This window comes from Saimiri boliviensis, chromosome 10, assembly GCF_048565385.1.
Source record: "Saimiri boliviensis isolate mSaiBol1 chromosome 10, mSaiBol1.pri, whole genome shotgun sequence".
Taxonomy (NCBI): Eukaryota; Metazoa; Chordata; class Mammalia; order Primates; family Cebidae; genus Saimiri; species Saimiri boliviensis.
In genome coordinates, this window is record NC_133458.1 from 89,785,957 (window position 1) to 89,811,079 (window position 25,123).

General features: G+C 39.4%; 1 protein-coding gene across 4 annotated transcripts in view; it reads left to right on the plus strand.

The window, feature by feature from the left end:
- The window catches only part of KLHL7 (kelch like family member 7), a 70,088-nt gene that overhangs the window by 37,378 nt on the left and 7,587 nt on the right, over window positions 1–25,123 (plus strand). For all 4 annotated transcript variants that reach the window (XM_003935114.4, XM_010345670.3, XM_003935116.4 and 1 more), the window contains 3 exons: window positions 2,418–2,592; window positions 8,736–8,878; window positions 24,475–24,715. In XM_003935114.4, coding sequence (XP_003935163.1) covers window positions 2,418–2,592; window positions 8,736–8,878; window positions 24,475–24,715 — 559 coding nt within the window. The remainder of the gene's footprint in view (window positions 1–2,417; window positions 2,593–8,735; window positions 8,879–24,474; window positions 24,716–25,123) is intronic.

The window sequence follows — 25,123 nt, forward strand, 5'->3', positions numbered from 1 at the left end:
CAGACATGTTGGTTTTATTCTACCGAGACCCATTTTGGACTCTGACCTATAGAATTGTCAGATAAACTGTCAGAAGTATAAGCTGGGTGCAGTCGTGTGGGAGCTGGGTCAGGGAACACTTTGTTTGTTTATTTAGAGACAGAGTCTTGCTTTGCTGCTCAGGCTAGAGTGCAGTGGTGTGATCTTGGCTCACTGCAACTTCCATCTCCTGGGTTCAAGCGATTCTCATGCCTCAGCGTCCCAAGTAGCTGGGATTGCATATATGTGCCACTGTGCCGGGCTAATTGAGATGAGGTTTCACCATGTTGGCCAGACTCGCCTTGAACTTCTGACCTCAGGTAACCTGCCCACCTTGGCCTCCCAAAGTGTTGGGATTACAGGCGTGAGCCACCACACCTGGCTGTGGGAATACTTTACTATGTAGACTCACTTAATCTCTATTTTCAGCCCCACATCCTTCTCTGTATTTTAAGCCACTAAATTGGTGGCAATTTGTTAATAGCAGCAACAGAAAACTAATATAGGTACTATAAGATCATATGTTTTAGGTTACTTTTGTACTAAAAACAAAATTTTGCACTTAGCAATATTCTTTTGCCCATTTGCAAGTTGACAGGTTGGACCTGGAGGGCCTCACTAGATTTATTTCTATGATCAAAATTAGTTGACTTACATGTAATATGGAAAAGGAATAACAAATGACTTTACGCCGGAGAAATGTGATAAACACTACCTACAGGTGGTCAGCATTAGCATCATCTGTGATGTCACGTTGATCATATGCACACTTGATGTAATTAAAATGGCATTCACCTCTCTGATTGTCCTCCTAAAAAACTACAACCTCAGTCTAGTAAGTAACACATCAGACAAACCCAGATTGAAGGACATTCTCAACAAAATACCTGACCAGAACTCAAAACTGTCAAGGTTGTCAGAAACAAGGAAAGGCTGAAAAACTGTTACGATCTAGAAGATTCTAAGGTTTAATGACTACATGTAATGTGTCCTTTATGTTATTGTGGAATAGAAAAATAGCACTCGATAAAAACTAAAGAAATCCCCCCAAAATATGAAATTTAGTTAAATGTATCAATATTGGTTCATTAGTTGTGACATATATACCATACTAATGCAACATCTTAAGAACTGTTGCAAGGAAAAAAAAAAAAAAAGAACTGTTGCAGGGTATATGGGAACTCTTTGTGCTGTCTGTCTCTGCAACTTTTCTGTGAATCTAAAACTGTTCTAAAAAAAAAAAAAAAAAAAAAATTGTTTAAAAAAAAAGATTAATTCCCAGCCGGGCACGGTGGCTCCCGCCTGTAATCCCAGCACTTTGGGAGGCTGAAGCGGGCGGATCACGAGGTCAGGAGATGGAGACCGTCCTGGCTAACATGGTGAAACCCCTGCTCTACTAAAAATACAAAAAAAAATTAGCTGGGCTTGGTGACGCAAGCCTGTAGTCCCAGCTACTCTGGAGGCTGAGGCAGTAGAATTGCTTGAACCCAGGAGGCAGAAGAATTGCTTGAACCCAGGAGGCAGAGCTTGCAGAGAGCGGAGATCGCGCCGCTGCACTACAACCTGGATGACAGTGCAAGACTGTCTCAAAAAAAAATAATAATAATTAATTAATTCCCATAAAAAATTAACTCAGAAAGAGATTAAAAGTTGGGTCTTATTAATATCACCCCAAAATTAATTTAGTTCAAACATCACCCCAAAATTAATTGATTGTGTATGGGAGATGTGTGTGTATATGAAGTAATTGATTGGGGGGGGCGGTTAATGATTTGTAAGTTAAATTATGTTGATGAACTTGGACTTGTTCAGTGTAGTTAAATGAAACTACAGTATTATTTTGGAAAACAATTCTTTTAAATATCCTGTAATTTTTAAGTATTGAATTCTTTATATCTTAAAGTTTCTAGAAGGTAGATAAGTCTATCAGTTCATAATGCAGGAATATAATATTGAAATAAAATCTTGGGTGACCTTCATATCTGCTGGAATGGATGGCCTCTTGAGAAATTAACCTGTTTTCCTGGTCCTAAACTAAATGAGTGTGTATGTTGAAACTTTTAATGACTGATAGTTGTTTGTTTGGTTTTTTTCACTGCAATGTATATCATGTCTTTGTCTGAAAAGGAAGCTATCTTTTTTTAATCATAAATTTAACACCTTCCTTGTCATTACATTACATAGTAGTAGTTAGTTCTAAAAAACATGTTACCTACAAGACTTACTAGAGCAGTATGTAAACTGTTCTGAAGTACTGGCAAGTGTCCAGGGATGAAAAATATTAGGAATAAGTGGTTGTCTCCTTATGAGGTCCTCTCCCTTCAATGTGAGAGTAAACATGGGTAATTGGAAATGTTGCTGTCTTCTAAGAATTTTACTATGCTGTTTTCCCCCCTTAGGTTTATGATGCTGCAGTCAGGTGGTTGAAATACGATGAACCTAATCGCCAGCCATTTATGGTTGATATCCTTGCTAAAGTCAGGTTTCCTCTTATATCAAAGAATTTCTTAAGTAAAACAGTACAAGCTGAACCACTTATTCAAGACAATCCTGAATGCCTCAAGATGGTGATAAGTAAGTTGCCTTATTATCTATTTGTAATCTGATCATGTAGCCAGTTTCTCATGGACTTAAAACCCTTTAGAATGGAGTAGACTCAGTAACCAGGGAGAAGCATTCAAGATTTTGCTCTTCTAGAAGTTAATCTCTTGGGTTTCTGAACTGTACACCGGGAAGGCACTTCGCCTCAGCCCTTATTTTATAGGGGTATATATGATAGAAGGTACGAATTGCTTAATGCTTTTTCTACTCGTATACAATAACTTTCATGTACTTTGTTTCTAGTGTTTCCTTTTTTATTTTACTTAGCCAGGTAGTGTACTCTGATCACTTTTTCTTTCTTTTTTTTTTTTTCAGTTTCAAATTTTATTTCATTAACTTAAAACATGTACCAAATGTTTATTTCAAATCTAATTAAAATTTATCTAAAACAAGTAACTTATTTCAAGTAATTTATTGTACAGTCCATTCTCCATTTAAAAATATTCTTTCTTCCCAAAAAAACCTGCATCGAAAGACAAAAAAGTCTTTTATACCGCATAAAAGCGAGACGCAGACTTCTGATGTAAATTTGTTTCACTGTCTACTCCGATGATAAAGATGAGAGGCACAAGTGTTCACAGTTCAGTTCAATGATGCAAACATAAAGCTTCTGTTTTCCTCTGATACAAATTAGAAGCCTCCATTCATGTCTCCTAAATAGTACCACATACTTGATGCTGATCCTAGGTTGCTTCTTTTTCTTTCCTTTCCCTTTTTTACTTCCTGCTCCTTGTTGAAGACTTTGGTCACCGCCTCCTGTTTTTTGTGTCCTTGTTTTTAGTTTGGGTATCTTTTCTGCTGCATACAACAAATTGGCCTCAGCCAGAAGCCAGAAGTTAGGCTTAGTGTATAATGTGATAGGAACTGTATAAGGCAAAGACTGCCATCTTATTAGAGCTGGACCCAGACTGTGCCTCTGTACTGGACATCACAATTCCATTCTCTAGAGTACATTTTATTTTTCTCAAGAAATACATTAAGTGGGCCGGGCGTGGTGGCTCACGCCTGTAATCCCAGCACTTTGGGAGGCCGAGGCGGGTGGATCACGGGGTTAAGAGATTGAGACCATCCTGGTCCACATGGTGAAACCCTGTCTCTACTAAAAATACAAAACATTAGCTGGGCATGGTGGCGCGTGCCTGTAATCCCAGCTACCCAGGAGGCTGAGGCAGGAGAATTGCCTGAACCCAGGAGGCGGAGGTTGCAGTGAGCCGAGATCGCGCCATTGCATTCCAGCCTGGGTAACAGAGTGAAACTCCGTCTCAAAAAAAAAAAGAAATACATTAAGTCCAACTGCTGAACATACATCTTGAATCTCTGTAGCTGTAGAATTTTCAATAGCCTTACTTACGGGGATTCACCTTCCCTCTGTGATGGTCTTATTATTATTTAAATAAGCGGGATAGATACAAATAAATCTGTCCTGGTTGGCCAGGGCAAGCCATCTTCACAAGAGTCCAAACATCAACACAGAAGCTGCAGGGAGAAACCCGGAAGGAATCCGGCTCTCCACATTTTCTTTCCTTTTTTTTTTTTTTTTTTTTTTGAGACGGAGTTTCGTTCTTGTTACCCAGGCTGGAGTGCAATGGCTCGATCTCGGCTCACTGCAACCTCCGTCTCCTGGGTTCAGGCAATTCTCCTGCCTCAGCCTCCTGAGTAGCTGGGATTACAGGCAAACGCCACCATGCCCAGCTAATTTTTTGTATTTTTAGTAGAGACGGGGTTTCACCATGTTGACCAGGATGGTTTTGATCTCTTGACCTCGTGATCCACCCGCCTCAGCCTCCCAAAGTGCTGGGATTATAGGCGTGAGCCACCGCGCCCGGCCCATATTTTCTTTCTTTCTTTTTTTTTTTTTTTTTTTTTTTTGAGATGGAGTTTCGCTCTTTGTTACCCAGGCTGGAGTGCAATAGCGCGATCTCGGCTCACCGCAACCTCCGCCTCCTGGGTTCAGGCAATTCTCCTGCCTCAGCCTCCCAAGTAGCTGGGATTACAGGCATGCGCCACCATGCCCAGCTAATTTTTTTTTTTTTTTTTTTTTTTTTTTTTTTTTTGTATTTTCAGTAGAGACGGGGTTTCACCATGTTGACCAGGATGATCTCAATCACTTGACCTCGTGATCCACCCGCCTCGGCCTCCCAAAGTGCTGGGATTACAGGCTTGAGCCACCGCGCCCGGCCACATTTTCTTTCTTAAACAGTATTTTATCTTTCTTTTTTGGCCCAGAGCTAAAACTTGCCACATTGTTTCATTTGCTTTGATTTTTTTTGACTTGCTGGCTAAGTCCCAACCCCTCCACACCTTTATAAAATGCCACTTAATAAAATTGTCTATACAATTAAACAATCTGTCTTGGAAACCTGTCTTGTAGAACCTTCCTTTTGCCTATCCAATGTGGACTGTTTGCGCTCTAGGCCTGAGGCACAGTTCCTGTCCTGGGGCTTCCTTCTCCACAATCCTGGGAAGCCTTTTCACTCCTCTCCTGTTAGATCCATTGTCTTCTTGGATCCTAGCTTTCCTCTATCTTAATTCTTTTTGTTTGATGCAACATATCCTCTAAAAAGTTCCTAATAGAGAATATAATAAGTGAATATTTGGAGACATGACAAATTTCATGTTTATTTTACTGTAAAATATTGAAGGAGGCTGGGCACACTAGCCCACACCTCATCACAGCACTTTGGGAGGTCAAGGCAGAAAGATTGCTCGAGGTCAGGTGTTTGAGATTCACCTGGGCAAGATTCCAACTTTACAAAAAAAAAAAAAAAAACCCTAGCCGGGCATGGTGGCATGTGCCTGTGGTCCTAACTATTCCAGAGGCTGAGAGGCAGGAGGACTGCTTGAGCCCAGGAGTTTGAGTTACAGTGAGCTCTGATACTGCCACTGCACTACTCCAGCCTGGGCAACAGAGTGAGACCCTGTCTCTTGAAAAAAGAAAAAGAAAAAGTTAAACTGAACATAGAGTTATGCTGAAAATCATTTTCAGTTAGAATTTATCTACTAGCTTCCAATGTTACTTTTGAGAAGTCTAGTGTCAATCTGATTCTTTTCATTTTTTTTATTAACCATCTTTGTCTCTTGGCCTTTTTCTGAGAGATAGCTTGATTTTTTTCAACCCTTTTATTTCAGCTGTAATTTTTAATTTCTGGAGTTTTTATTCTCTGATTTCTTATTTCATGGCTACAATATCTTATCACTCTAAAGTAATCTATGTAGTGCTTTTTAAGTTTTCTTATGTTGTATGTATTTTCTATATTATTTTGTATTTTCTTTTCCTTTTTTCAGTGAAAGCTTGTCTTAAATATTTGATTTTATATCATATGAGAGTGAGTTATTACAAAACTGTTAGATCAGGCTGTATATATGAGTGGGGAGGAAAAAAAGGCCCATCAGTGTAGGAGAAAAAGGCATGCTTCCTCCAGTGTGTCAGCACAGTTGACCACAGTCACCACTTTTACCCCATGGCCTGTTGGCTGGAGGGAAGGAGAGAGACAATAGTTTCCTCTTGTCTCTTTCCTTCCCTTCTACCTTTCTCTTACGGGGAGTATTGAGTTCATAGACTACACAGTCCACCTTCAAACTGTGTGGAACCCTCCAAAGCAGTCCTCTAAAACCCCTCCCTAGAGTTTCTGATTCAGAAGGTCTGGGCTAGTGTTCGTTAATTAGGATTTTCAACACACTTCTAGGTGATACGGGTGCTTCTGGTTATGGAACCACACTTCAAGAACTACCCACAGGCTACATGCAGACTTGAGCTAATATGGTTTTCACAGTTGTAAAGGACTGTAAAATAAACAAAGAACATTCTACAGAAACCATATGTGGTCTTCGAAGTCTGTCTGTCCCTCTACAGCAAAAGTTTTCAGACCTTAAACCTAGAGCATGCATCAGCATGCCTTGGCCTCTGAAATATCCAGCTGTTGAATGCAAAAGAGCTGCTGCTCAAACTGCAATGGGAGAAATGATAAATATTGATGAAGATGTTCATTAATTCACCAACTATTCTCTGAATGAGTTTCCTTTCTCTATCCTTTTTATAAAGACCCAACATAGCTGCATTTATAGAAATGTTTTGCATGTGTCAGGTATTTTTGGGCCAGCCATCCTGGCTGAGGCCTGCAGTCCCAGTGCTTTGGGAGACTGATGTGAGAGGATTGCTGAGCCTAAGAGTTGAAGGTTATTCTGAGCTGTGATGGCGCTACTGCACTCCAGCCCAACTGACAGAGCAAGACCCTAGCTTTAGAAAAAATAAATGACCTGATTTTATTTTTAGATTGATAATATTTTACAATTCAAAAGGTATTAAAACGATATATCATAAAAAGTAAATCTCCCTATAAATCTTTTCCCTCTCTGGTTCTCTTACCCTGGAGATTAACATTATTATCTTGTATATACCCTTTCAGAGGTAGTCTTGAGATTGTACATATAGTCATTTACTTATATATCCATGTATAAATTACATAATAAAATGTGTATCATTGCATAAAATATACATTTTTAATACAAACAGTGTTGCACTCTGCATACTGTTCTACATCTTGTGATTTTTTATTCCAAATTATTTCTTGGAGACCATTTCATGCATACATGCTAACCTTTCTCATCTTAACAGCCACATATAATGTTCTATTATATAGACATGGCATAATTTTTAACCACTTCCCTAACAGTGAACTTTAGATTGATAAACTCCTAGAAAGGGAATTCCTGGGTTTAAGGGTATGTACATTTATAATTTTTATAGATCGGGCTATATCACCCTTCCCATGGTTATACCCATCCACATGCCTACCATCAATGGAAGAAAGTGCCACCTCCCGTGATACAACCATATTATACCCTGTGATCCAGGCAGTTTGATCTTGGCCAATCTGTTAAGTGAAAAAAGTATGGTTTTAATTTGTATTTTTTTAACTGGAACACTCAAGCATCTTTTCATATGTTTAAGGTTATTCATACTTCCTTTTTGGAAACTATATTCAGATACTTCACCTAATTTTTGGTTCAGTTGCTGGTAATTCTTGTAAATTAATAAAAGTGTCCTTTAATAGTATTTTTTTATTATTTATAAATAATTTCCTAGTTTATTATCTTTTAATTCTGCCTTTTATTTCTGCTGTACACTATTTTAACTTAAAATTTTATACAGTTAAGTCTGAACATTTCTCATTTTTTTCTGGCTCCTATGTTTTTGGTCATTCTTAGACTTCTCCATTCTGGGCCTTTTTTTTTTTCCTTTTTTTTTTAGCTTCAGTACATTTATGAGATTTTAAAAATATATTCAGATTTTTACTGATTTGGAATTGAGAATGAAATATGAGGTAGAGGTATAATTTTTTTCTTCATTTTGTTGTCTAACATAGGCAATCCACCTTTCCCACACTGACTTGAAGTGATACTTTAACAGTTTTTGATTGTTAAGTGGCACTGACAAAATTAACAAACTGCTGAAGGAAAAGGATCGTGATAGATCACAATAGTTCTGACCTTACTGCATTTTTAGTCATGTAAGACAGTGCTTCTCAAAGTTTTATGTACATCCTAATTAGTATGGGGTGTTATATATGCAGATGCTGATTCAGTAGGTCTGGGGATAGGGCCTGGGATTAAGCATAACAAACTCCCAAATACTGAAGCCACTGGTCTTTGAACCACATTTTAAGTGGCAAGATTGAAGAAGCCCTTTAAAATACCAATTCCTAGACTCTACCTAGAGGTTTTAATTGGTCTGTGGTAGGTCCCAGGTATAAATAGTTTCAGAGATTTTCTAGGTGATTCTAATGTACACTTAAGATTGAGAACCACTGGATTAGGAGATCTGGATTTCAATAATTATTATTTTGGCACCTGTTGCTTGAGGAGCCAGATAATTCACTGTTATATAGTAAGTTGCTTACTGGGTGGGGCAGTCTTAGAATAATGGTGATTGCTGAGAATAATGAATTGGTTAGTACTCAGGTTCTTATTTCTCCTTCCTCTTCCCCCTCACTTTCCTCAAATGCTATAGAAAGATGATAAAAGGTTACTGAAAGACACTGTTACGTCTGGGTATTTCCTTTTCAAAGCACTGGTTAGTGCAAGTTCTTGAAGAGTTGCCGTGTATTTTACTACAGGTGGAATGAGGTACCATCTACTGTCTCCAGAGGACCGAGAAGAACTTGTAGATGGCACAAGACCTAGAAGAAAGAAACATGACTACCGCATAGCGCTGTTTGGAGGCTCTCAACCACAGTCTTGTAGATATTTTAACCCAAAGGTAACTAATTTTTATTCTTGTTTTTTGTTGTTGTTTTTGAAATCACTGAATCTTAAGACACTAACCACAAGGAGTAATAACTCATACCTTTAAAGATGTTAGTTTATGGTGTTCTTTCACATATCTTATGAGATACATAGATCATTTTACAGATAAGGAAATCAGGCTTAGTCACATTCCAAATGTTTTTCCTTTATTGTTCTGGAATGCTGCATGGTAACCACTGACAAAAAGGGAAGCTAGTTCTCCTGACTTTTTGTCAGAAGCTCCTTGCATTCATTACAACTTCTTCCTTTCCTTATTTACCATTGTCAATGGAAATTGCTTCTGGGGCTATATTTGTTTTTTCTCCTTAGTAATTTTAATATGAAATAATACATATTCTAGAATATTTGGAAAACCTACAAAACCACAAAGAAAAAAGATTAAATGACTTTTATTTGAACCATCTAGAAATGATCACCAAGTTTAGTGAACTTTTCATTATATCATGCCAATTGGGTCAAGAGAGCTTGAGTCATAGGTATAAGAACACAAATTTTTTTCAATAGATCATTACTTACATCCTTTTGAGAAATTTCTACTCCTTGTTTCTTAGACCTGTGTGTTTTGGCTGTGGGAGAAAGGATACCGTATTTTTCTGGTACTATATGTATTGCTGGGGAAGAGCAAACACCACAATTCTGAAGGATAACACCCCAAACTGGCAAGGTGGTATCTATAAGTGGTGCTGAATCCAAATGCATAATGATCTTTTTTTTTTTTTTTTTTTTTAATTGAGCGAGAGAATCCAGAAAGGTGGAATACAGGAGATGAAAGCAGCTTCTACACTGAGTGGAAGGGAATAGAGAGAGATGGAGTTTGGGAGGAGAAGACAAGCTTCCACAAAGGAAGTGTTCATGGAAGGGGACTCCAGAGGGAAAATCCAGGATAGAGGAAAACAGCTTCCACGAGCACAAGAGTGTTCATGGAAGGCGATTCAAACATGGAGTCCCATACATAATGATTTCTTTCATCATTTTGCAAACCCATTTTTGGTTGGCTAGATACCTGATGAGACCCAAAGCATTATTTCAAACCTGCATCCGTCTAGATAAACCACTAGTGACTGCCCAAGACTTGATAAAAACTGACCTTAGGCCGGGCGCGGTGGCTCAAGCCTGTAATCCCAGCACTTTGGGAGGCTGAGGCGAGTGGATCACGAGGTCAAGAGATCAAGACCATCCTGGTCAACATGGTGAAACCCCGTCTCTACTAAAAATACAAAAAATTAGCTGGGCATGATGGCGCATGCCTGTAATCCCAGCTACTCAGGAGGCTGAGGCAGGAGAATTGCCTGAACCCTAGAGGCGGAGGTTGCGGTGAGCCGAGATCGCGCCATTGCACTCCAGCCCAGGTAACAAGAGCGAAACTCCGTCTCAAAAAAAAAAAAAAAAAAAAAAAAAACTGGCCTTAGGCTTTCTCTCCTAAAAGGTATAATGGACAGTAAAATGAACTGCTTGGAATTCTATCAAGTTAGAACACTTTCCTTCATATTGTCCTTCAAAGCAATTCCTGAGGGGGTGCTACAATGCTTTTGCCACTCATTATTGGCTACTACTATCAAAAGTGAACCAAACACAGGCCTCTCAAATTTGTCACCATCATATTTGGACTGTCCCTATTGGGTTGCCCTATTGGGTTAGCTGATGTATAGTGAACACTTCCGTGAAAGCATAGTCCTGGTTGAGGGAGAAAGATAGTGAATTAGGTGAAGGGCTACTGGATAAGTCTGTCATTAACCTATTTGGGTATTTTGTGCCTTTGGAACCTCTGTAAGCCTAGTCTTACATTTACATGCTACATTATTGGTTGAAGGCATGCTGTATTTGTGGCTAGGCAGGTCAGGTAAAATTGTTAAAGATGGATTAATGACATGGTCACCTGGTTTCCTTGGTGTCAGACATTTACCATCAGAACCTCGTGGTCAGCTGGGAGTTGTCTACTGAAAGAATGATACCTGTATAAAGGAGGTTGGCCTTGCCCCAGAATTTGGGCCATGCTCTGATTATATCGAGACATGCCTCAAGCTAATGCCCCAGGGTCACGGCAGCTGAGCCATACTACTATAGCCTGTTCCTAGAAATATTTCTCCTCAGCCAGGCGCAGTGACTCACGCCTGTAATCCCAGCACTTTGGGAGACCGAGGCGGGTGGATCACAAGGTATTGGAGTTCAAGACCAGCCTGGCTAAGATGGTGAAACCCTGTCTCTACTAAAAATACAAAAAAATTAGCCAGGCGTGGTGGTAGGCACCTGTAATCCCAGCTACTTGGGAGACTGAGGCAGAGAATTGCTTGAACCCAGGAGGTGGAGGTTGCAGTGAGCCAAGATCACACTACTGCACTCCAGCCTGGGCAACAGAGTGAGACTCTGTCTCAAAAAAAAGAAAGATTTCTCCTACTCTAGATTTTACTTGTAACTGATAGCTTTTCGATTTACTCAGAAGTGTAATAACCATATGCCATCTCTAATATGTAGGAGTGCTTGGGAGCAGCAAGCTGTCCTTCATTTCCAAGAGGTTATACCAACATGCTGTAGATCAGGGCTTCACAGACTTTTCTATAAAGGGCCAGAGTAAATATTTTCAGCTTTGCAGGCCATTCGTTCTCTTACCCAGTAGCAGGAAAGCTGCCATAAACAATACATAAGCAAATGGTCATGGCTGTGTTTCAATAAGACTTTATTTACAGGCCAGGTGCAATGGCTCATGCCTGTACTCCCTGTACTTTGGGAGTCCGAGGTGGGTAGATCAGCTGAGGTCAGGAGTTCTAGACTAGCCTAGCCAACATGGTAAAACTCTGTCTCTACTAAAAATACAAAAAAATTAGCTAGGCATGGCAATGCGTGTGTGTAATCTCAGCTACTCAAGAGGCTGAGGTAGGAGAATCAGTTGAACACGGGAGGTGACTTTGTTTACAAAACCAGGTAAGGGGCCAGATTTGGCCTTCAGGCCATAGTTGGCCAACCTCTGCTGTAGACCTGAGAACATCTAGGGACTTTGATGCAATCAGCACCGTATTCTAGGCTAACTTATCTTCTGTCCTGCCAAGCACATTTCTTACCAAGACATGTAGGATCCTTTCTGTTTTCTGGTCTCCAGAACTGGTTAGCATTATGTGCATCAACATAGGAGACTAGTATGTGACCTTGGGAAGGTGAGATGGTCCAGGATGCCTGCAACTTAGAATATGGCATGGAGCTAAAGAGTCAAGGGATCCTTGAAGTCAGACCATGACATTTAAAAATTTTCCCTGCCAGCTGAAAAGATATTCGATCTCATGGCCTGGATAGATAGAAACAGAAATATGCATTAGCCAAAGTGTTAGCTATATGCCAGGTTTTCCTGGTTATATTAATCTGATGCAGTAAGACCACATCTTGTCCTATTGCAAAAAAGTTACCAGTCTCAGCAGTTACTCCAAGGCAGCTGTTCCTCTTATATTTTGGTAGAGAAGACTTCCATCAGCTTCTCTTGCTTACATAACACTTAACACCGTAACCCATAGAGCAAATATGCTGCCAGATAGCAAAATCACCTCAACAAGGATGGAGGATCATTTAGATTAGTTAATCACCATCATATTTGGACTGTCCCTATTGGGTTGCTCTTGGCTCAGACATCGATTTCTGGTCTATTCCTTCATCTCCAGAATATAGGTTGTTGTGTTTTTTTACCTGAAGATATATGGCTTTTTCAGTAGAAGACTGGGTAACTAGCAGGTGCCATGAGAATACATGGCCTCTGTAATATCCAGTAAGCACAGTGTCCTCACTGTAAGGACACTGGCAATGGCTATTGTTTTTTAATTTTTCAGGATTCTTTTGAGTGAAGAACAGAAAAATGATAAACTTTTTTTTTTCCAAGCAAAAACTGAAATGATAGTTTAAATTGTAATGTTAGAGCCGGGCGCGGTGGCTCAAGCCTGTAATCCCAGCACTTTGGGAGGCCGAGGCGGGTGGATCACGAGGTCGAGAGATCGAGACCATCCTGGTCAACATGGTGACACCCCCTCTCTACTAAAAGTGCAAAAAATTAGCTGGGCATGGTGGCACGTGCCTGTAATCCCAGCTACTCAGGAGGCTGAGGCAGGAGAATTGCCTGAGCCCAGGAGGCGGAGGTTGCGGTGAGCCGAGATCACGCCATTGCACTCCAGCCTGGGTAACAAGGGCGAAACTCCGTGTCAAAAATAAATAAATAAATAAATAAATAAATTGTAATGTTAGGCCAGGCGCAGTGGCTCACACCTGTAATCCCAGCCCTTTGGGAAGCCAAGATGGTTGGATTACCTGAGGTCAGGAGTTCAAGACCAGCCTGGGCAACATGGTAAAACCCCATCTCTACTAAAACTACAAAAATTAGCTGGGCATGGTGGCAGGCGCCTGTAATCTCAGCTACTTGGGAGGCTGAGGCAGGAGCATCACTTGAATCTGAGAGGCGGAGGTTGCAGTGAGCCAAGATCGCACCACTGCACTCCAGCCTGAGCAACAAGAGAACAGCAACCAGAAAACAAAACAAAAAAATTGTAATTCTAAAAACCACAGCTTTCAGGTATTAATAATGATTACACCCAATTTGTTTCCCAAAGCCTAACCGTGGTGTTGATTTTGGCAGTTAAAAAGCGATTAAGACAAGTGTTGGTGAAGAATATTTTATTTTAAAATAAAGTAGATAGCTGTTTTGATGTACAGATGGGCAAGAAGAATTCCGATCTCATTTAGGAGGCAGGGAGCACTGTTCCTAGAATAAGGCAAATGTGACATGACTCTTAGCACTTTATTTTTAGTCTGTAGTTCTAATTCTTTCCTTGATTTTTTTTTTTTTATTGGACAGTTGAAAAGAGATGGATATCCTACACGAGCCTGGAAGTGAGACTGTAACTTCAGAATTCTCATTTGTTGTCTTGCCTTGCTCTTATAAATGACTCGTTCCTAATTGCACTTTGAAAATTTATGGAAAAATTCAAATAATTGAGGAATGAACTACCAATAAAAGCATTTTCATTCCATCAATTATAGTTCTTGTATTTTATCGGTGACAGGAGGCAAATATTTGTTTTTATTGATTACTAAAAAGTTTTAGTAAAGAAAAGTCTTACTTTTTCTGAATATTAGCAGAAAAAGAAGGCTTGGGTTGCTATATTGAATTGAAATGATATTTTTCTTGTTATCATCGTTTTATAAAGCCTGTTGAGCTGTCCCTTCCCATCCTGTATCTGTTTTCAAATTCTCAAGTGCTTAGTAAGTCTAAAAGTTATATATTCAGTGTTCTATTTATACTAGTATTGGTGTTCTTAATTTGTAGCATGGTAATGTCTTATGATATTGATACCTAAATAAAAGTTTACTTAAGTGACCAGTTTTTATTTGGATTCCTCCGGCCAGTATGATCAACTGGGGCTTTGTAAGGATCTTGGCTTCATATGGTGGAGAAATGGGAGACCATCCCCTGGAGAAAAGGGGACTCTGTGTATTCCCTGCCAACAATAAACCAGCAGTAGGAATAGCAGGGCAAGGACCAGAGCCTGTAAGTTACGAACGCAGAAAACCACATGGCACCTTTTTCATGGAACGAACAGGATAAGAAAGTTTATGCTGAGTGTATTTGCATATTTACAACTCTAAGGTAAACTGAGCTTAGTGCCTGGTGCAGGATGAGTATGTAAGTTTATAAGGATGAATGAACCAATATAACTTTTTTTTTTTTTTTGAGACAGAGTTTCGCTCTTGTTGCCCAGGCTGGAGTGCAATGGCGCGATCTTGGCTCACCGCAATGTCTGCCTCCTGGGTTCAGGCAATTCTCCTGCCTCAGCCTCCTGAGTAGCTGGGATTATAGGCACGCACCACCATGCCCAGCTAATTTTTTGTATTATTTTAGTAGAGACGGGGTTTCACCATGTTGACCAGGATGGTCTCGATCTCTTGACCTCGTGATCCACCCACCTCGGCCTCCCAAAGTGCTGGGATTACAGGCTTGAGCCACCGCGCCCGGCCCCAATGTAACTTTATATAATTTTCTCAGTTGGTTTTATAAGACTGGATCTAAGGCTGGGCATGGTGGCTCACGCCTGTAATCTAAACACTTTGGAGGCCAAAGCAGGCAAATCACCTGAGGTCGGGAGTTCAAGACCATCCTGGCCAACATGGTGAAACCCCGTCTTAAAAAAAAAAAAAAAGACTGGATCTAAATATAGAGGGGTATAAATAAAAGAAAAAGAAGTTATTTTTAACTTGGTACACATTTTCCTGTCAGAAATATTTTATATTAAATGTATTGCAGTGCCTGTATCATAGCCACCTTCCCTCTTAAACAGGTCCTCACTAAGGAGGAAACAGTCTCACCCTGTGATCATGGCGGAAATCAGCAGTTATAAATTGGTATGATTTTAAAAGATCATGTCCATAAACGAAGGATAAACCTTTAAAGGAAAATGTTGTTACATTTTTAAAAATTGAGACTTTCATAACAAGATATCAGTAGTGTTTGTCACCAGCAAAGAGTTCTAGAAGTACTATGCAGAAGTAAAAATGCTACAATGATCAGAAAGAAGCACTTACAAGAAGAAAATATCTAAAATAGGCAGCAGTCGGACCTCTAGCTGCAAGCCCCAGCACCTGACATTGTTGAGATGCAAGTGTGGGTCATCATGAGTATCCTTTAAGCTTCCTTAGTTGTCAGCATCATGGGCACCCAGAGATAAAAATGAGTGTCCTCTGCAGCTTGTGCATGAAAGGTATTCTCCCAGATTCTTTGAAGGCAGTTTAGTTAGACAGGTGATCTTCATGTTTTAAAAAGAGAATGGATCACATCCTGAGGTAAGTTCTCAGTTATATCCTCTTCTTTCCTAGAATGTCTTTCAAAATAGGACTATTGAGAGTCTCAATTTCTTTTCAATTACCTCCATAACACACTGATTTGTAGTTTTGTTCTAAACTCAACTTCACAGCCCCTTTCACCCCATCTTGGTACAGTGCCTGAAGTTTCCACCTTCAAAGATTTGTTTATCTTTGTGTTATGTCACTGCATCTGCAAGAAACCCCCAGTGAAAAATATGACTGACGCTGGGAGTTATGACATCAAACGCATTCTTCATAGCCACAGCTAGCCTTAATTATCATAACAGCACTCTAAAAAGGCTCAGGGAGAGTTGAAACAGATTTGCACATATTTGATTGAAGGCTCTAAATGGGAAGAAGTGAGGGAAATGGGAATGATATCTCCGTGAGGTTGTGTTGTGTTGTGTTTTTGAGACAGGATCTTGTTCTGTTATCCAGGCTGCAGTGCAGTGGCATGGCCATGGCTCACTGCAGCCTTGACCTGCCAGGCTCAACCAGTCCCCTACCTCAGCCTCTCCAGTAGTTGGGACTTCGGGCACTTGCCACCACACCCCACTAATTTTTTTTCATTTTTTGTAACTACAGGGTTCATGCTATGTTGCCAGGGCTGGTCTTGAACTTTTGGGCTCAAACAGTCCTCCTGCCTCAGCCTCCCAAAGTTCTGGGATTATAGGTGTGAGCCACCACACCCGGCCTGGGGTGGGGTTTTAAGGGACTGCAGCCTTTGGGAGATAGCTGGAGAGCAGTGGGCCCATGAGCACAGGGATAAAGGGGTAAGTCAAGCTGAGGATAACTAACAGGGAAGGAGATAAATTTGCACTCTTTACTAGATCATGTAACCAGTAATTACTATTGGTTACCTTTAGTAATTGTTCATATGATGACCCAGAGCTGCATTAAGATCTGTCATCATATTCAGTTAGATTTGGAATGGATTGTTTTCTTTGAAAATGTGGTGTTCCAGGTATAAGAGATAATTATCATTAGCTGTTACTAACAACCGGGTGTGTTGTATGGTTAGCTGGTTGTAAAAGTATAGTTTAAGCAAACATTTTAGCGTATATTACTAGTATCACGGTTCATCTAGGATTTGAAATTTGAGGGTTGGACACCAGCAGGGGATATGAAAGACACATACAACAGGACCCTGTCCTTACACACAGAGTACATGAGGTATACACATCGCACAGCAGTTAGCACAGAGGTGGAGGTCAGCACCTCAGCTCAATTTAAGGATTAATTGTCCTGATAAGTGGTAGACAATGACTGTGTTGGTGGTACAGAAAGAAGAGAGCTCGCTGGGTTGGATTTGTCAACCAGGAAGCCTCTGTGGAAGTTTCATGGATGTTTTATTGAGGGAGACTTATTGGTAGTGTTGGGTAGGAAGAAAGAGAAAAGACTTAAAAGTATATTAAATCCTGGTTATGAATGCATCTTGACTTGGTAAGTATGATTATTAAAATTTTTCATAAAAGCCCCCATAAGTATTAAACAACTGAATGGAATCTAACTTGACTTTGCATTATAAAAAAAGAAATTAGGCATAGCTGGAAGAGCTGAAGGACTAGGTCATTGGTCTTTTTTTGTGTGTGAGGTCTCAGTGTCTTGCTCTGTCACAGAGTGTGGAGTACAGTGGTGATCACTGCAGCCTCAAGCTCCTGGGCTCTAATGATTCTCCCACCTCAGCCTCCCAAGTAGCTGGGACTACAGGCATGTGTCACCACACTTGGCTATTTTTTTAAAAAATTTCTGTGGAGACAAGGATCTCACTATGTTGCCCAGGCTGGTCTTGAACTTCCAGCCTAAAGCAATCCTCCTGCCTTGGCCTCCCAAAGCACTGGGATTATAGTACATGAACTACCAAGCCTGGCAGAGACCTTTTTTTTTTTTTTTTCTGGTGTGTGTGTGTGTGTGTGTGTGTGTGTGTGTGTGTGTGTGATCTTCTTCAAGACAAACTCTCACTCTGTTACCCAGGCTGGAGTACTGTGATGTGATCTCAGTTCACTGAAGCCTCAACCTCCCAGGCTCAAGCATCCTCTCACCTCAGTCTCCTGAGTAGTTGGAACTATAGGCATGTATCACTATGCCTGCTAATTTTTAGATTTTTTGTAGAGATGGGGTTTTGCCATGTTGCCCAGTCTGGTCTCAAACTTCGGAGCTCAAGCAATCCATCTACCTCGACCTCCCAAAGTGCTAGGATTATAGGCTTGTGCCACAATGCCCTGCCATCAGCCTTTCTAAACCAGTTTTCTAGTCTAAAACCAAAAAGTTTAAATCTTCTCAGGATTTATGTGAGTGTCAGTTATGTTCATCTGACTCTTTTCATTTCTTTGCTCTTCCTTCACTCATCTGTCAGATTCTCCTGCCACCTTAGGTTTTCTAATCTTCCCATATTTAAATATAAAAATGCTTACCATCTTCCCCACTTTGTTTTTCCTTTAATCTTCTGAACTCTTCCAGACACCTGGGCCATCTCCTGTACTCTGCACAAAGAGTAGATGTTTGTTTTCTTTTTTGTTGTTGTTGTTTTTTTGGGGTTTTTTTTTTTGGTTTTTTTTTTTGTTGTTGTTGTTGTTGTTTTGTTTTTTTGTTTGTTTGTTTGTTTGTTTTGTTTTGAGATGTTTGTTTTATTGGTGAGAACATTTTATAAATGAGTATACGATTGCTTTCTGGGATTTGAGATAATTTAAAGCATAATATACCTTGCTGTGCTAAGATTTAAAAATGCATGACAAAGTTCATTTAGAGACAGTCTTCTGTTGAGATAACTGGCAAGGTACTAGCACAGGGATACTATATACTTCCTAATGTTATTTCTACTCAAATGACAAGTACTATTATTAAGCATAATATCCATGTGATGCTTCATTCACCTTTAGACTGAGTTTTATTTAATGACTGAGTTTTAGAGTAGCTTAGGTTTGAATTTTTTTTCATGGTGTAGTTTTGTTTTGTTTTGTTTTTGTTTTTGTTTTTGTTTTTGAGATGGAGTTTTGCTCTTGTTACCCAGGCTGGAGTGCAATGGTGCGATCTCAGCTCACCGCAACCTCCACTTCCTGGGTTCAGGCAATTCTCCTGCCTCAGCCTCCTGAGTAGCTGGAATTATAGGCACGTGCCGCCATGCCCAGCTAATTTTTTGTATTTTTAGTAGAGATGGGGTTTCACCATGTTGATCAGGATGGTCTTGATCTCTTGACCTCGTGATCCACCTGCCTCAGCCTCCCAAAGTGCTGGGATTACAGGCTTGAGCCACCACGCCTGGCTCATGGTGTAGTTTTAATCTGAGAGTGGAGATGGGGAGAACATTTTGTGACTTGATAGAGCAGCACTGATTCTTAATTCCCTTTCAGTTTGCCTCTGTCCTCACTTTGGACTCTGCTAATTTTAGCTAATCATTAGCAGCTAAGACATGCCCATTTATTTATTGTTTGTTGCTAATTAAGCCTGATTTTATCTAGCAGCCTGCAGTAGCACAATCACCCTCCTCCTCCCAAACTGTAGAAGCTACTGAGCTACAATGTTACTGTTGTTGAAGAATTTGAGTTACAAGAGTATTTTTCCTAATGGCTGATTACTAAATTTCTTTCTGGACTTCAGAAGGTTAATATGTTTCCAGTAATATTTGTGTGACTTTACTGAAAATGAGCATATTTCAAAATATGGATACATCCTGTGGAATTACTTGACATGATCAGGTGTTTGCTTATAGAAAACCAGAGTGCCCTTTAGAATGTGCTATTTGGAAGAAAAGCAAGGACTGCCTCTAATCTGTCCTCTAGTTGGAATTTCGTCTCATAATATAATAGCTATATGTGTTTCTCAATTCTTAAAGCCTTTAAGTTAGTTTTAATTAAATGTTCCTGTTAAAACATTTAGCACTAGTACAGGCTTCTGCTGAGAAAAGCAGTTGTTTTCCTGGTACCATATTTTGGGTACTATTCATTGCATTTTTGTTGTTTTTTTTTTTTAAATAAATGTTCATTGTAGAAAATTCAAATATAGCAAGATATAAAGGAGAAAGCCAAAGTACTGCCAGTGTCCAAAGACGGTCATCAGTAGTTAGTGAACATTTAGTCCTCACATTTTCCAGATTTTACAAATACGTTTTACAAATACAGGATCATGCCTACATGCTATTTCACAAAATATATTTTATTCTTACCATTTTGTTAGGGAGATATTTTCACGTCAGTGAGAATATCATTCTTTTGAAGGGCCATAGAGTATTCCTTCACAAAGATATACCATAATTTAATACCCGTCTTCATCAAACACATTTGGTTGATTTACAGGTTTTAAAAAATACTCCTGCAGTGAAACATCTTTATATCTGGCAGCTTTGCACACTGTCCAGTTTTTCCTTTAGGATAAATTCCTAGGAGAAGATTGCTCTAACAAAGGATAAAAGTGGAAACTATTTAGACTTACAAAAACAGGAGATGAAAACCTGGCCCCCAACCCAGGTACTTGCTGGTTGGTTGGTTACAGGTCCCCCTGGTCTTCAGTGGTGCAGCCACCACAGAACCAGGAGCCATAGTGACAAGATGCCAGCTGGAGCCAGTGTAATGTAAAGATAGTACTGCAATGAAGAACTGGTACAAACCAGGAGCAGAGTGCAGCATCTTCAGTCTCTGACCTTTGCAAAGTCAAAAATGAAGATGGCCTAACAGGATGATACATGTGAACTATCACTCAATGAGAACATTCCCTCAGCATGCTGAGCCCTGGGCCAAATACTATACAAACACAAGGAGAAAACCTCTATTTTCATAGTAGCTGTGCTTTTGGTGGTTGAGCATTGTGTTTATAAGTGATAAGATAGGGAGATTGTGCAGGACCTCAGCAGCCATCCTGCCGTCCTCCTGATTTTATAGATGAGGCTGTTGAGATCCAACAATGGCAGTTCACGTGCCCAGAATCACTTCGCTAGAAACACAACAGTGACAAGAGGAACCCAAATCACTCTACTACCAGTTCTGTGTTCTTTCTAGTAGGCCATGGAAGACTTTTAGAGAAGCAGGGCAGCATAGGGACTAAAGACACAGCTTTGGAGTCGGATGGATTTAGATTTAGATCATGGGTTCACCATTTTCTAACTATGTAACCTTTGATAAGTTACTTAATATCTCTTAGTTTTCTTATCTGTAAATGAGTATATTACCTTATAGAGTTATTAAAGAAATTAAATAAGATGATGTTTTAAAATATTTCAGCATAGTTCCTGGAAAGGTAAGTACTTAATTAACTAATAAATTAATAGTAGCTATTTGGCTAGGGATACATTCTAAATCATTTGGATTCTAAGATCACTAGATGATAGGACTGAAAGGGAAGAGACTTTTGGTCATCTAGTTCAGTCATTTTGTTGTACAGATAAAGAAACTGAAGTCCCTTAGAAGTTAAGTGACCCTAACTGAGATCCATAGCTCCTCCGTACAGAGCCTGGCTTCGTACCCAAGTTTCCCAGTTCCTTTGAATTACATTCTTTGTGTCCTTGTAAAATGAATGAAGCCAAAAGTGTTTCTATGTGTTTCTAATGAAACTACTTCTAGGAATGTTCTGGCATCTGGCATAAACCTGCTTTTTATGTAGATTGTCACCATAGGTGTATGACCTTTTTAAAGCCCTTAGAAACTAAGATAAACCAGATAGTGGCTTAAGAGAAAGTATTTGTAATTTGGTCATCTTAAACTTAGGTTGGATTGATTCCCTGTGGTTTCTGTAAGAAATCTTAAAGTTTTGATAATTTTGCTTTCTTTTTTCCCTGACTCTGCCTTCCTTGAATTTCTCTCAAAATGATCAAAAATAAAGTTCTCAAGTATTAAAAATGAAAAGTATTTCCTTTTGGATTGTGGTTGCCTTGATTTTTACTACAGCATTTCTATTATTTGAGAATCTATATGTTTTCAGAATATATTATGTAAAAATAGTCCTTACTTTGAAGGAAAATATCACACTGGTCTTTTGCCTTGAAGCACTTAGAGAAAATATTTACAACTTCTCACCCCAGGAAGCTTTTACTCTTCTTTTCTTGAGACAGAGTTTCACTCTTGTTGCTCAGGCTGGAGGACAGTGGCACAATCTCAGCTCACTGCAACCTCTGCCTCCCGATTCTCCTGCCTCAACCTCCCGAGGAGCTGAGAGATTACAGGCACTTGCCACCACACCCAGCTAATTTTTTTTGTATTTTTAGTAGAGACAGTGATTGTTGGCCAGGCTGGTCTTCAACTTCTGACCTCAGGTGATCCGCCCACCTCGGCCTCCCAAAGTGCTGGGATTACAGGCATGAGCCACTGCTCCCAGCCCAGAGCTTTTACTCTTGCAGGAGCAATGAGAACTATTACAGCTGGAAAATCATACAGGCCAAGATATAATGGAGTGCTCAGTCATCAAGTCTGGACTTGGAGTGGTAAGGATTCCGAAGAAAGAAATCAGGAAATTACAAAAAGGAAAGTAGTCTTGAGCTTGGAAAAAAATATAGCATGGCCTATGACTGCAGAGGCAAGAAAGGCTGACTAGGACCAAGGAAGACAAGACGTTATACATGGATGTGTCTATATGTGTACGTTTGTATAATGAGAGATACGTCAAAATTTAAGAAATCATTCTACCTATATCTTTTCCAGGCTTTCAAATTTTCCCATATTCACATCGCAGCACCGAAGCCTAAGAATTTTCATGGAATAGATACTCAGTAAAACTTAACTGAATTAAATCACATTTTTAGGGTAACAGTTCCTTAACCCTGCCCACACACATACACCTTCCCATCTATGACTCTAATGTTATTTGTCCATCTGCTTTCTAACACGAAAACTGTGTTTCTCTCAATTTTCCTGTAGCCTGTACAGGGAACAATAAATAGCACTGCCTTCACCTGCAAGCCCAGGTTAGATCTAGTTTCATCACTAGGGTAATGCCGAACAGTCATGCCCACTGAACAGACGACTTTCCATCTATTCTTTTCCCTTCCCTCAACTACATACATTATCCAGGTACTGAAATCAGGAAAAAAAAAAGTTTCCCATATAGCTCTCCAGTAATAAATGTCGAATAAATTAGGGGTAAGAGTGACAAGATTTGAGATTCACTAAGTTAATGCAGTTAATGAAATCGCATTTCTTTGCTACATAAACCTGATCAAATAGGAATTATGAGTAGATGTGAACAACATTTAAGAGAATGATTTAGTTTATCTTTGAGGGATTATTTTCTGTACAATATGATTATTATTTTATCTCTTTGTTTCATTCTGTAGTATACAGTTTCTCCAAGAGAACAAGTAAAAATATTTTCCCCCAGTTTCTCAAGTGTTCATTGAGTGGAATTGAAGTCTCAGGAGCATGTTATGTTTATCCCATTGTTTGGTGTGTCCACCTGTTGATCCTAACTTGAGAATAAAATCCTAAGCTATTAAGGCTCTATTTACTGGGTCACCTAAAAAGCAGAATGTTTATCTTTGTCAGGCATCTGAGTGTTCTACATTAGGGGCTCTTCCTTTCCTAAGAGACTATTCCTGATGTTCTGTGATACTTTGATCTAATCCAGTGAATGCCTGAAACACTGGATACGATCATAGGTTACCAGTCAGATTTTCTCAAAGGAAACTCAACATTAATATTCACACATAGTGCTTTGCTTGGTGAGATTGGGAATGGTATTCCTATCTGATCCTGATTATATTCAGAAAATAGCAAGAACACTGTAGCTTCCTTTCTCAAAAAAGGGGAGGGTCTCTTGGATGCTATCAAAATAGTGAAGAAACAGGTGCTGTGAACAGCCCTGATAAGTATATATTTCTTTTTATTTTATTTTTATTTATTTTTTTTTTTTTGAGACAGAGTCTTGCTCTGTTGCCAAGCACCAGGCTGGAGTGCAGTGGTGCGATCTTGGGTCACTGCAACCTCCGCCTCCTAGGTTCAAGCGATTCTCCCACCTCAGCCTCCTGAGTAGCTGGAATTACAGGTACTCGCCACAATGCCTGGCTAATTTTTGTATTTTTAGTAGAGACAGGGGTTTCACCATGTTGGTCAGGCTGATCTTGAACTCCTGACTTCATGATCTGCCCCCCTTGGCCTCCCAAAGTAATAGGTGTATATTTCTAATTGTTGGGGAGAAAAGTGAGTATCCAGAGTACTCAGAACAAGTTATTCAAGTATTTCCTCATAAACATTAACAGCGTTAAGAGTCCAGCTGACTACATTGGCTCTACTGAATATAGAAAATTAATAAAGTCCACAAAATACTTTCTGGCTTTAGGTTATCAGTAGGATAATGGCAATTTGAGCTTTATGTTATCCATTGGTTATTTATATCACACTGTTTAATCTGGCAGGGATGGGATGGAGACCTTTACATTTGAAAAAGAGGCTTTTTAAAAATAATGAAACAACTTATTTTAGAATCTTCTTGTATTATCTCCAATGAAAGAAGGAATAGAAGATAGGGTGGTGGTGGTATATCCAAATATTTTTAAGTTTATTTTAGAGCTAGAAAGGACCCAAAGCACACATGTGCCTGCCTTCTGCCCTCTGCCCCATGTAATCAACATTCTGCAGAAATCACACAAGATTAAATTGGTAATACTCTCAAGCCAAACATTTGTATGTGTAGCCTAATAAAATTAACGTATTCTTATATATTTTTTTACTATATCTTTGTATTGTCCTTTTCAATTATATTTTTTCCTTACTGAAAGCTTCCTGTCCTTTTCTGTTACAGGATTACAGCTGGACAGACATCCGCTGCCCCTTTGAAAAACGAAGAGATGCAGCATGCGTGTTTTGGGACAACGTAGTATACATTTTGGGAGGCTCTCAGCTTTTCCCGATAAAGCGAATGGACTGTTACAATGTAGTGAAGGATAGCTGGTATTCCAAACTGGGCCCTCCGACACCTCGAGACAGCCTTGCCGCCTGTGCCGCAGAAGGCAAAATTTATACATCTGGAGGTTCAGAAGTAGGTAAGGACTTCTTAAGTATTTTGGTTCGGGGCAAATACTTTAAAGCCAACTATCTTGGCTTTCACATTTAAATAAACAGCTGGTATTATCTGTCCAAATACTTTATTGGTAATTTAAATACATGTTTGTCACATTTTAGAGCCCATCTCCCTAAAGGTTTATCTATCTCATTCCTTTATAAACCATTAAATTACAGAACTTTAGCTTCCTAGATTAATTGTCCATTTTTTTATCATAATGAAGCATTAGTTGACACTATCTGAATTATACTTCTAAATTAGTTATTTTGGATACGTAATTGTTTTAAAGATTTCATAGTTCAACTTATAGACGCTTTAAGAACTCATTACTATATTCAGGCTTTTAAAATTTGTATTATCTTCACTTTCTTTTCATTAGAAAAACGAA